The following is a 13,732-nucleotide window of genomic DNA, read 5'->3' on the forward strand; positions in this document are numbered from 1 at the left end:
TTGTGGCAGAGCGGCTTAAGTGCAAGGTCCGAAATTCGATTCCCACGTTAAGGTATAGATAACAAATTGGCTCATGAAAGGGGTGTTAAATAAACCAAACCAAATAAATCAATCACTCAAACAAAGCATAAAATATTAGGTCACCGTTTTCAAAATGACCATCAAGACATGGTATCTGCATCAGATAAAACGTCCAGTATAACTAATATGAAAACACCAGAACAAATATTCGAATGGGAAATCACAGAGGGTATTTATCATTCTATAGCTCGAGAATGTTGCAACAGTCGAAAAGGTGATTAGAGTGAAAGTGCCATAATGGAAAGGAAGAAATCTAACTTTAGAAAATTATCGCTCCCTCCTCACTCCGTTAGTGAGTGAAGCGGGAAGGATCGGTGAAATTGTAAATGAGAGCCTTAGTTTTTGCAAATTGTATCTACGAAACAAAGTTATTTGAAATGTGTTTTCATAAGAGAAAATGTCTCTGTAATGGAATAAAGTATGTAAAATTCTTGTTAAATGGTACTTCCATTTTGATTGCGCGCAATGGTTTGATGCAAAAATGAATCAACTGAAATGCGAAACAAATTTGTCGAACAATGCAATTTTAGAACAAGCTTTACGAACGTTGCTTTTGTTCAACAGTCCTCTGCATGATATTGGTTCGCTTCTTTTCCTTCTATCTTTTTGCATGTGATGAGTTTCACTGAGATGTCCACAGCTACATTCCGAATAACTTTCAACGGTAATTTCAGTTGTGATTCTTAGTAACGAAACGGTACATACTGATGCAGATATGTCCCAAAAATCTTGCATGCATTGCGTTAAATTATCAGGGGCGAAGAGGCGGGTAACATGTTGTTAAACTTGAATTTCACCTTATTTTTATTCACCTTATTTCACTTTATTTTTATTCATTATAGTACCAGTCCATTGTACACACAAGTGTTGCAGACAAATCATATCTATTGCAAATAAAAGTGAGGTTCTCATTTGAGATTTTACCATTCATTCCCTCTTCACCTACTTACGGACAGAGATCGGAAAGATAATTTTCTATCATTTGCTCTTTTGCATCATGTCAATTATATTTTAATAATCTTTTCTCCGTTGCATTATACTCGAATGATAAATACCCTCTGTGCTTTCCTATACGAGTTTTATTCTGTTCACTTATCTCCAACTATTTTCATATTAGGGGTCTAGTGGTACTGGACGTTTTATCTGATACAGGCACCATGTCTTGGCGGCCATTTTGAAAACGGTGACCCATATGAAAAATCTTTTGCCACAACACTGTTTAGTGTTTCAAGATTTATCCAACGACGTATCACTTGACCCATATTTCGGTTTAAAATTTCTAAGTTTGGCCCCCTTCAAAGGCAGCCCTGGGAGCACTGCGAGAACATTATTCGACGCGCCCCATGCGTTTCCTGTTTCACTTTCTGACTGTTCGTTTATCTCCAACTGTTTTCATATTAATGGTACTGGACGTTTTATCAGATAAATGAAAAATCTTTTGCCACAACGCTTATTACTTTTTAAAGATCTATGGAACGAGGTATTACTCGTTCCATGTTTTCATTTAAAATTTTAAAGTTTGGCCCTGGTACCCCATAAAAGGCGGCCCCGGGAGGCGCCGCGACAACACCATTCAGTGTGTTCATGGCATTTCCTATTTGAGTTTTTGTTTGGTTCATTTATGTTCAACCGTTTTCGAGATATCTCCGTGGAAAGATTAAAATGGGCCATCCTGGATATATATAGCCACGGACCCAGTATATGATCAAGGGAGGGGCTAAACCATGGTTTGCCGCTTTATCCAGTGTAAAGAAAGTACGATTGAAGCCCATTTTATCCAGTGCATACCTGAGCGTTAAAAGAGGCTATAGTCCCTATAGTCCTCCCCTAGGATCTGCGATATATATATATATATATATATATATATATATATATATATATATATATATATATATATATATATATATATATATATATATATTAAAAATGCTGAAATTTTGTACCAAGTCGGGAAATTTTTCTTGATACTCTTCAATATCACTAGATAAAGAAGCAATGTTGCTAAAGCAAAATAAAGTTGTATTTTCTCAAATTGCGCTACGTAGAGTACATATTCCTAATTTATTTATTTAACAAAACCACAATAGCCCACACATTATTTAGTGCAGCTTGGAAATTTCTAATAACTCAAATGGCATGGACGGTGCAATGCGCATCAACTGTACCTTAGCGTCAAATACTGTGATCATGAGTATGGTATAATATATTTCGAATGAATGAAAGAACAAAGCTACAAGAAATGGAAAATGTAAATGTTTCTAAAGACCTTACTTCGAAAACGCGCTGGCACATCACGTCTCATCATGCAGATGCTTCCAAAAGACTTAAATGCTTATAACGCCATTTACAACAATTGTTATTTCAAATCGTTTTAGAAATACCAAACACATTGTTAATGATTGTTATACTGCTTAAAATGACGTATTTGTATTAAATTTTTATAATGATTATTGCTTTCCTTTGCTTCTATAACATTAAACAATAGTTTCTGGTGGTTTTAATTACAAGTCGCAGTTACATTATTTTAAGCAGTGTTGCTCACTTAAATAAATTGCTAAATATTATTCTAAATATGTGCAAATAGATAAACTGCAAAATATTTTAAAATTACTCGTAATTTGTTTCATGGTGCAAGAATGCTTTCAAGAGACGAAGTTTTTCATTGTCTTTGGGCTACTTATAATGTTAATGTTTAAGCCTTCGTTCCAGCAATACATGTAAATGCAAATTGTAATTGAAATGAAATGTAACTGATATATTTTCAGTAACACTAGTTGTTCCCCCTAAGCCTTAGGCCAGGTGTACACTTTAGATTAAGGGCGTGCTTAATTAAAAGTTCTAATTGCACTCTAATTACATTTCACTTGCTTTAGTTTGACTACCAACCACCTCAAACTCGGTCTGTACCATATAACTACTATATGCAATTATTCAAGGACTTACAGTTAGTAATACACAATGTTCACTTTTGTTTTGTTTTAGTTTAACGTCCCACAGTTATGCTCTGGCGGCTAAAGGAGACGTGGAGCTAATGATTATAGTGGAATCCGAACCACTTCGGTCGTTCAACTTTACCCCTACCGGAAATCGAACTCCAGATCACGCGAACCGAAATCAAGAGTGCTAGCCGCTAGACCAAATGGGGGTTCTCACATTTTGTTGATTTAAATCATTCAGTCAGTGTTGCTAGATCTGAAGATTAAAAAGTAGCGTGTCTGTACTCCGAAAGTAGCGAATTCGAACTATTTGTAGCCCAAATATATAGAGATGAATACTGATGGTGCTAATGAAATAATTTAATATGAGCTGGAAAGTGTGCTGGACGTATTGCAAGAAGAAATTATGATCGACGGACGAAAACAATTCTAGACTGGATACCACGAGACAAAACCAGCCTAGGAAACCTCTCCATACAAGAAGGTGTGACGAAATCAAGAGCCACTGAGGAGTAACCTGGAAAAGAATTGCCCAAGTTAGATAGTTGTGGAGAAGAATTGGAAAGACCTTCATCTAGCAATGGATTGATAATGGTTGATTATGATAATGGTGATGATTTTATTATATCTGGACCTCGGAGGTAAACTAAACCAAGTCATAATATCTTAATTTTACAGATGCGAAAAACCGGTTCCTCAACTAAGACTAAATATATTACTTTTACTAGGTAAGGTAGGGTAAAAATGGATCCAAAATTTAATGAAAATCATAGCGCGAAAAAAAAATTGACTATTCAATCCATCATGTTGCAGAAAAACTACGAAAATTAATACAAAAGAAAACTAGAAAGTTATGAATGACTTGTTTTGGCGAGTGAGAAAAAATAGATACAGATAACTCGAATTACCTATATACTTATATAATATGTATGTCCATGTTGCGCAAATAATTTTTAATCAATATAAAATTTCAACATAATTAAGCAAGTTTAGTTTTCTCGAATAAAGATTGCATGCACCGTTGAGAGTCAAGAATAAGATTAATATATGTTACGGCACTGGATATGTGCTTACGTAATGCATTACGATCTTATGAACTTGTATAAGAAACAGAATGCACATAAAATGAGACGCGAACTATGCGAAACATCGGACTTTGAATCTAACTTGTATTGTGATCCAACTCGAGAACTCACATAGCAAAGATGAGTGTAGTAGCTCCCACCACAAGGTTCAGAACGTTCGTGTTAAAAAGTGTCAATTAAACACGGAGATGTGAAACGGTAATATAGCATTTCATCAATTTCAAACAAAATACGTATATTGTAGTAATAATTTACCCTATTTGTTACGATAAAGAACGTTATATTTTGTTTTTAAAATGACAGTCAAAGCAGAATGTATTGAATAATAATTGAGAAATTGTAAAGTTTCTATTTCAGTACGATTAAATACATTCGTGCTGCTATGTGTTGCGTTATTCGTCAGGAGGTATTGAACAATTCTGATTCAAAGGAAGGAAATAAACTACTGTAGAGTACTGGAGTTAATTTAATAGAGTTTAATTGTATACGCAGTTCTGAGGCTATATGAGACAAAGTCTATTGCTGAAAGTGAAATATGGGTTCTATAAGGGTTTTGGCATGATATATCCACTGAGCATTGAATCTGGAATACGCGCATGGAAAGCATTAGCACTAGCAAATTAGCTACGAAGAGGTACACGATACCATAATTCTAAGTCAAAATGAAAGGAAAAAATAAGCGGAAACGACAGACTGTACGAGAATAATAGTTTCACTATTTTAATTTCACACTATTTATTTCGAGACTTTCGAGACGAGACCGAGATTTGGTACTCGAGACCGAGACCGAGATCGAGACAAGCATCTGTTGACCGAGACCGAGACGGTGAGTTTTTACTCGAGACGAGACCGAGACCGAGACTGTACAAAGTTTCGTCTCGATACCATCCCTATCAAATTATAAACCAGTCAAATGTATTTACTATTCTGTCCGTAAGCAACTATGTTGTTCTAACTCGTCACGCCATGCCGTATGGCAGAATATAATGTTTCAATATGGCAGAAATATAATGTTTCAAACATAAGCTAGAAAAACACCGGCAATTACGGAAAGTATTTTTAGACAAATACTGATATAGCTAGTCCTATAAGAAAATACAAGTTATAAAAAGGAATTTTCAACCTTATTAATCTAATGGTTTAGAAGCAGGAGAAGGAGCTCCAGTGAGGTTACAAAACCGACAATTAACTGATTGACAGTTGAATGGATTGACGTTGTCAATCTGCAACACCTTTTGGAGTTATTTTTAAACACAATCAATTCACAATGTAGATAGTTATTGATATCTGCGGAGGTGTAACACGGTATTGGGTAAGTTCAACGGAACATGTCGAATTTTGTGCAGTTTGCTTAATGAGTATTATAAAACATACAATGGAATTTTTTGCACTATGACGACGAGTTTAAAGTAAGATGGAGCGGTTTCTATGTGATATTCGATCTATATAACATTACATTCACTGACAACAGATCATAAAATTTGAATCTTACTAATAGGTATGTATGTTTCCCATTTTTTTTTTAAAATAATAATTTCATTATTTGTTTCTTTAACACCAACATCACACATTACAATATTTTCTTCATTATTTATTACAATACTAGCAGCGTTCACCCCGCTTCGCTGCGGTCACCCCGGAACGCAATAAACTTTGTTACTTAGATAATTTTTACTTTTTCGCTTTCAAGTGATATGATAAAAACCATAGAAGATTGCAGTAAATCTTAACATTATATCGCCTGTCATTTATGTTAACCCGCCCCGCTTCGCTGCGGTCATCCTGGTGCTGGCATATTGTAAAAGTGTCTGTAAAAATAAGCAAATCAATTAAAAAATTTTAAACAGAAGATTCAAGCTATTTTCCGCTGTATATCGCCTGTCATTTATGTTAACCCGCCCCGCTTCGCTGCGGTCATCCCGGTGCTGGCATATTGTAAAAGTGTCTGTAAAAATAAGCAAATCAATTAAAAAATTTTAAACAGAAGATTCAAGCTATTTTCCGCTGTATATCGCCTGTCATTTATGTTAACCCGCCGAGTGACACGGTCATGCGGGTTGCATATAAATACGTTTATTTTTACCTATGATGAACTAATAACAAAGGATTTGTACGTTATGGACACTTGAATGGTCAATTATCTCAAGACACTGGTAATTAAAAATTAAAGTGATATGATAAAAACCATCTAGGGTCCAAATCCTAATAACCCCCCAAAAATGAAAGAAATTGGTTCAGCCGTATTAGCGTGATGAGCGGACAAAGAATTGTACGTTCTCTTTTATATATATAGATTACATACTAAGTTATGACAACAACTGAAAGATTCTTAAACTATATTGCTGTCTTGTGCTTCTAGTACATATTTAGATTTGAAGGAAACAAAGGTTTTACATTTTGACAATGCCAATGAACAGGGGTGCCCATTCCCCCCAAAGCTGATGGCGCACTCCCCCCCAAAACTAATAATCTCTTCCCTCCTCAAAACTCAAGTCCTCTAAAAACAATTGCCCAATGTAGCTGTAGTTTTTATAGTACTAGTATTTTTATAGTACTAGTATTTTTGTTATTGTTTTTATTTCCTGTAGTAGTATTATAGAATGCTTGTAGTAGTAGTAGGGGCAGTAGTAATTATAAAAATGGCATTACTTTTATTAGTAGTCTTGGTAGTGTACAATACTAAATATGTTCTATAAGGATATTGAAAGGTATAAAAACTTCTACACACTGTGTATGGCACAGGTATTCTTTTTTTACAATTAGTAGTATTATTTTTTTCTTTACAAAATATTGATATAATTCCCTTGTACATGAAAAGTAAGACGCAAGTTACAAGTTATTGAGTTTGATACCAAAAGAAAATGTTATCCTCGAAATTAGCCTACAAAGAGAAGTGATATCCAACAAAAAACATTCCTGTAAAAGAGCCAAGTACGAGTGGCCTTAAAAAGAATTAAAATCACAAAAATAGGCGCCAAGTTCTGGTAGACAACAGTTACCAAACACTCACTGGCTCACTTCAAATTTAGATTTGAAACTTGGCTGTTGTCTGTATGGTTACCACTAGCTCACAATTATGTCAAACTACTTTATAATTTTCAACAGACAACATAGGCAAGTTTCAAATCTAAATTTGAAAGTGATTCCTTGAGTGTTTGTAACTGTTATTCACCAGAACTTGGCGCTCATTTTTGTGATTTCACTTCTTTTTAAGGCCGCTCATACTTGTTTTTTTTTACAGGAATGATTTTGTTGGATTAAATTATTACTGGTCGTGGTGGTGACATTAACCTACCCTTGATGTCCTTTATAGAGTAATAATGTTTTTCTTTGCTCACTCGACAAAGCAAATTTGTCTATAATATCGCTGGGAATGCGTTCTAAAATGTCTTTTTCGGAAGAAAGGACAAGCATGTCGGAGAGCCATACATCTCCCATGCTGCTTCTTAGTCTATTTTTTACAATCTTTACTTTACTCATAATCCTCTCAGCTGAGCAACTCGTTGCTGGTAATGACAGAAGTATCTGGTATAATATTGTTAGGTATGGAAAACCAGACATATTCAACAAACACCTGTAAGGCCTAATGAATCCTTTCTTCACTCACTGATCCAGACTGATCCAGATATATCCACAAAGCGATAAACCGACCAGCCCATCCTTTCATATAGCAACTTGCGCGGTACTTCATTCATAGAGTTTCTAAGCAGGGGGCAGGGGGATTCATTCTCGAGATTTAAAAAAAAATCGCATCGTGTTCCAATGTTATTCTGACGACAGCAAAATTACTTATTTGACATTAGAGTAAAATTCTTCCCCAATTTTTTTTATTCCCCCCCAATTTTTTTCTCGATGGCACAACTTGCACCATTCATCCCTCCTGTGGGCGGCTCTTCTCTCTTAAAACGAACCAACCTTTCCTCTCATACGGCTACTTGCGCGGTACTTCATTCATCGAGTGTTGAAGCAGGGGGTACGGGGGTTCACCCCGGAAAATTTTTGAAAATTAGCTTCTCAAAATCGTGTTTTAATGCTATTCCGACAGTAAAATTGCTAGTTCGAAAGTAGAGTAGAATCCCCCCCAAACTTTTTCTCAATGGCGCAGCTTGCGCCATACATCCCCCCTGTGGGCGGCAATGCCAATGAACAAATTTGAATTTTCAGTAAAACTCTGTTGAATCTAATTGTTGGTTAGCTATTCTTTATCTTCGTTTCATCTATCTATCTATCTATCTATCTATCTATCTATCTATCTATCTATCTATCTATATATATATATATATATATATATATATATATATATATATATATATATATATATATATATATATTAGAGCACCACAATCGTTGTAATGAGTGATGAAGAAAATAATTCCTTAAACATTTCAATATTAATTTATTTTCTTTTTACTTACTAACTTTCAGTTTTCATGTGAATTTGACACTTTGAGTGTTCAAATTGTCAAAACGTTTGTCAAAAACGGCATAAGGTTCATGGAAATTGTTAGTATTACTGGTTTTTAGTAATGAATATTTCGTAGAATCTCTTTTCTTTCCTCTTTATTACCAGTCTTTGTGATTTGGAACCGATCACTTCACTTACCGTCTTTTTAATATTCTTGCCACGTTTCGCCCATACAGCTGACAAATTCCATGGTGCTTTTCTAATATCCACTAACTCGTTTAATATATGCCAGAGCTATTTTTGAAATTAGCATACCTTCATCTAGTTTTGTGCTTTTATTGATTGATTGGTTTATTGAAATATCGAGTAAAATGTTTATTTGTATTGGATTATTAGCAAAAGATATTCTCTGTATGGAGCATATAACTTTTAAACTATAGTATGCAATTTATTGTGCAGGTAAGATAAATATAGAGTATTTTGATATTTAACGTGATAGCAATGCAGAAAATGATAGTATTCTTTCCTGTTTATTTATTTATTTATTTATTTTTGCTATAATAATTGTGCGATTAGTCATAGGGCTAATTCATTGGTATTACTTACTGTCTCTTATAAATTCGAAAAATGAAATGAAATGAAATCTTTGAGTTTTACGTTCCACGGTTATGCCAATGAGGCTAAAGGAGACGGTGATGATGAATAATGAATGAAATGGTGGAATGAAGAGTGGGAGGAAACAGGAGAACCCCAAGAAAACCCACGCACACGGTGTTTGTTCACCACAAAGTTCACTTGGCGGGGGCTGGGATCGAACCCGGGACCCCAAGCACCAGAGGTGAACGCTCAACCACTGAGCCACCGCGGCCTCTCTTATAAACTCGATTCTCTTTTAAATATTCATATAGTTATGTATCATTTTATAGAAACTTAGTTGCTTGGGAGAAGTAGAAAAACGGGCTATATATGGATGACCTCTGCTATTTGTCCTGTATATAGACGACCTTCGCTCATACTTATCAGCTAATCCTAGTGGCCTTTTACTTCTTGCTAACGATTGTAAATTATATAGAAAATCTCCTGCTTTCATGACACGATTGCCTTACAGGAACACATAAATTATCTTGTAGTCTGGTGTGAAATATGGCAATCGAAACATAAGAGCAGAAAATGTGACAGTATTACAATTACTCTGAAAAAGTCTACTGCTCCCTCCAAATGCCATATTAACGATTCCCCTATAACACATTCTACTAGTCATAATAATCTTGGTGTCATCTTTGATTCGAAACTCATATTCTCTGACCATATCTCCTCAATAGGTAAGAAATCAATGCATATCTTACTTCATTCTTTACCGATTCACTGAAGTACGTACTGTGGCATCATTAGCATCATTCTATAAAACCCTAATAGTACTCAAGATCGAATACTGCTCTCCCATATGGACCAGGGCCACACCTACACATCTCTCTAGACTTGATTCTATTCTTAATTTCTTTATTGCAATAGTACGCTTTCGTGTCCCCACACTCTCATTATTACCTAACGTGAAACTCTTGCGACATCTTAATATCCAGACTTCGGAAGTACGCAGAAATAACTCTGATCTGGAATTTCTTCAGAAGATAGTTAATGGGAACTTAAGATCCGGAAACCTACTTCAAGAAGTATCCTTACGTATCCCTATTAGTAAAACGCGGAATACTCACCTATTCCATCTTGTCTGCCTTAGGTTGGTAGAGAGATCTTTTTTTTTTTTTTTTCACAGATTACCGAAATATTATAGACCCTAATCATCTAGCAACTTATATGGACATTTTTTCAAGTTATTTTTGTTGACATTATGAGTGTTATTGTTATTGATATTTATTTTTATTTTTCTTATTTTTTTTCTTGCTTGTTAACATTTCCCTGTGTAAAATGGTAAAATTGCGCTGTATCTCGGAATTTGTTAAATAACTAACTAACTAAATAAATAAATAAAACATAAAGCTTTAAAATGTATTTTGCTTTATAAAACTATAATTTAAAACTTCCCTTATAAGGATGTGAATTACTTCGTCTTTAATTAAATGATTTTGAGAGCTACAGTATTCAAAGAACAAGAGCAGTAAGATTATTCAGTGATAGTCTATTAGACAAAATATTTAAGTCAAGAATAAGTTTTTTCAAAATACTTGTTTCTTTAAAATCCATTAATTTTGTACATTTGTCTTGGAATAAATTGTGAGAGTATTTCTCTGATTTCCATGAAAATACTTTTCGCCACTATACAAACGTTTCTATCGTATTTTTATCATATATTATATGAAATATTGTTGACACACAACATTACCACGGTAATTGACAGAATATAATGTGCATATAGTTATAAAAATAATGGGACTAACTATATACTGATTATTTTGTGATTAAGTAACAATGAACATGTGTGTATTGTGGCTGTCTGCGCTGTTAGCACTAGGTCAACGACGTTCTTTTCATAGTGCAAATGATAAAATTATCTCTAGCCACAGGTTCATCGATACCAGTTTCTCGGTCTGGATAACTACTGAGCTACATATTTGATGCATTTTATATACCCTACCACACAAAATTGACCTTTGACGTGAGTTATTACCTTCAGTCGGCGCGATAAGCCTGTTCTTGACTTCTTTACTTTCGGATGAAACAGCGAACTTGATCCAGGTGTGCTGAGATGAGAGAATGTGATTTATTCTCTGAGGATTTCATTGGTTAAATCCATGCACGGGTGTACTCGTTCCTTGAAGATTTCTAACTTTTCTTAAAAAGATTCCACCCCACAATCACACATGTAGTAACTGGTGTATGGGGGTGCTGGGTTTGATCGCAACGTTGGTTACAAAGATGCCTAATGTCATTTTATATGTCCTATGAGGCCTATAGTATTAGAATAAGTCAAGAATATTGTCTCAACGAACTTATTGTCATATTAGTATCATGTTATTTGAAGGTAACATAAAATTACATTATTGTAGCTCATTTTTAACCTGCTAAAGCTATTCCTATAATAAATTATGCTTTGCAATGTGTTTCTTTAGGTTTCTTGGATACGAGCATAGTTGATTCTGAATTGCTAGTTCGCTCAGGATATACCATGTTAGAGTGCAGTGCTCAACGACAGAAGACGCAAATATCTGGTGTAGTTATTGTTTGTGATTGTATGAACATTGGTTTGCGTCACGTTAAGTATTTCTCTCGAATTGTACTTCAGTCTTTCATACCAATCATAAAGGTAAATGAATTAATTATTTCTTGCTAGTTATGAAATATTTTGTACTAACTTTCATACACACAATTTAATTAATACCAATTTGATAATTATGATTTAGTCAGTAAAAAGAATAATGTTATCATAATTTCAAGAAACAGACTAGCTTTCGGTAATGAACAAGAAAGAAAGATAAATTATTCTTGGTTTCCTTTAAAAACTATAAAAAAAACAATACTACATAAGTATCGGTTGATTATCTAAACAAAACAATGTTGATAAGCAAAGAATGGTGCTATAAACATACCAATAGTAAGACTATTCATTATAATTTAAAATTTAAAATAAAAAAAATAAAACAAATTATAATTTAAAATAAAGTGGGTTTTAAGCTTTGGTCAGTGTCTCTTTTGTTAAAACATACCGAGTAAGAAAAAAATGACGCAAACAACGGATAGAAAGAAGTTAATATAGTATGCATTTAAAACGAATACATCGTTTCTGTATTTAGCTGCGATTTAGTTACTGAAGTTTATTGTCCCTGCGAAAAGATTAAATTTTCCAATTGAAAGTTGAATTGATAAAATTTTACAATTATTTTATGTTACAAAGTTCAACTATTATCCTGAAAGAAAACTACAAGTATATTATATTAACCTTGTACCATTTTACTAACTAATGTATTTACGTTTGTTATGCAACCTTAAATCGCAGATTTTATATTTCTTCCATACTTACAATTTCTACATGTTTAATTTCAGTAATGTTAAATGATAACAAAGTGAAATCTTTTATAGTTTTACTCCCCCTGTTTTTGTTCTGTAGGCTCAAGGAGAACAAATGAAAGAATTAGTTGAATGAGAAACTAGCAGAAAACGAGAGAACCCTGAGTAAAACAACGGACACGATTTTGTCCATCACAAACTGACATAGCTTGAGAACGAACCGGAGACCCCCGGCACCAAAGGTGAGTGCATTACCATTAAGCCACCGTGACTCACGCTATATGATAATGCATAGCATATTGAATAATGCACTAATTGACAGATTGGAGAACTGTTCGAATCTACATGAAACCATTTCCATATTTATGAAGTAGTGGAGTATTTAAGTTTACGTCCCACGATTATGCCAGCTGGGCTAAAGGAGATGGTGATGATTAGAAATGATTTAAATGGTGAAATAAAAATAGTGGGAGGAAACGGGAAAGCTTCGAGAAATCCCACGCACACGGTGCTTGTCCACCACAAAGTTCACTTGGCGTGAGCTGGAATTGAACCAAAGACCCCATGCACCAGAGGTTAACGCTCTACTTATATTACCCATATTTATGTTACATTCTACGAGCGTGCTTGAAAGTTTAACATGCAGATGTGAACTTCTTGGTACAGAATATTTTTCATTGCCTCTGAATATTTTTGGCGTAAGCAAGACTCGAGCGTATGTATCTTGTTCCAGAGTTCTTTGTTTAGTGTGTATTTAGTTTCTAAAACATGACGTCTTGGTTTGCTGGGTTATGACGTCTTGGTTTGCTGGGTTGAATTGGAGAAGCAATTTTGCGGAGCGAAATAAATAATTAACTTAATTGCATCCACAGAAAATCAAAACCAAAACCACATGATATAGACTAATCTTTGGAACTCGTATCTCATTGCTTTTAAATTTTCTCAATGAACAGGTTACCAAGTATAAAACCATGACCACCGAATTGGAAAGTTGAATTTTTACAAGTGTATTTTGATATCTAGAATAGGAGATTATTTTCGTCAATTCACGGAATCAAAACTTCAGAAATAAAAAATGAAATGAAATCTTTGAATTTTACGTCCCACGGTTATGCCGGTTAGGCTAAAGGAGACGGTGATGATGAATAATGAATGAAATGGTGGAATGAAGAAAGTGGGAGGAAACGGGAGAACCCCGAGAAAACCCACGCGTTCAATGTGTTACAACTGAAAGAGTAATGCTGTGTTTCTGAGATAGTATATAC

At 34.4% G+C, this 13,732-nt stretch overlaps 1 protein-coding gene across 3 annotated transcripts in view; it reads left to right on the top strand.

Moving 5' to 3' along the window:
• Window positions 1–13,732, top strand: part of LOC145693293 (alpha-tocopherol transfer protein-like) — a 111,845-nt gene that overhangs the window by 62,156 nt on the left and 35,957 nt on the right. For all 3 annotated transcript variants that reach the window (XM_081769148.1, XM_081769150.1, XM_081769149.1), the window contains exon 5: window positions 11,573–11,766. In XM_081769148.1, the coding sequence (XP_081625274.1) occupies window positions 11,573–11,766 (194 nt within the window). The remainder of the gene's footprint in view (window positions 1–11,572; window positions 11,767–13,732) is intronic.

Source organism: Thermobia domestica, chromosome 8 (genome assembly GCF_964235325.1).
Source record: "Thermobia domestica chromosome 8, izTheDome1.hap1.1, whole genome shotgun sequence".
NCBI classification, from domain to species: Eukaryota; Metazoa; Arthropoda; class Insecta; order Zygentoma; family Lepismatidae; genus Thermobia; species Thermobia domestica.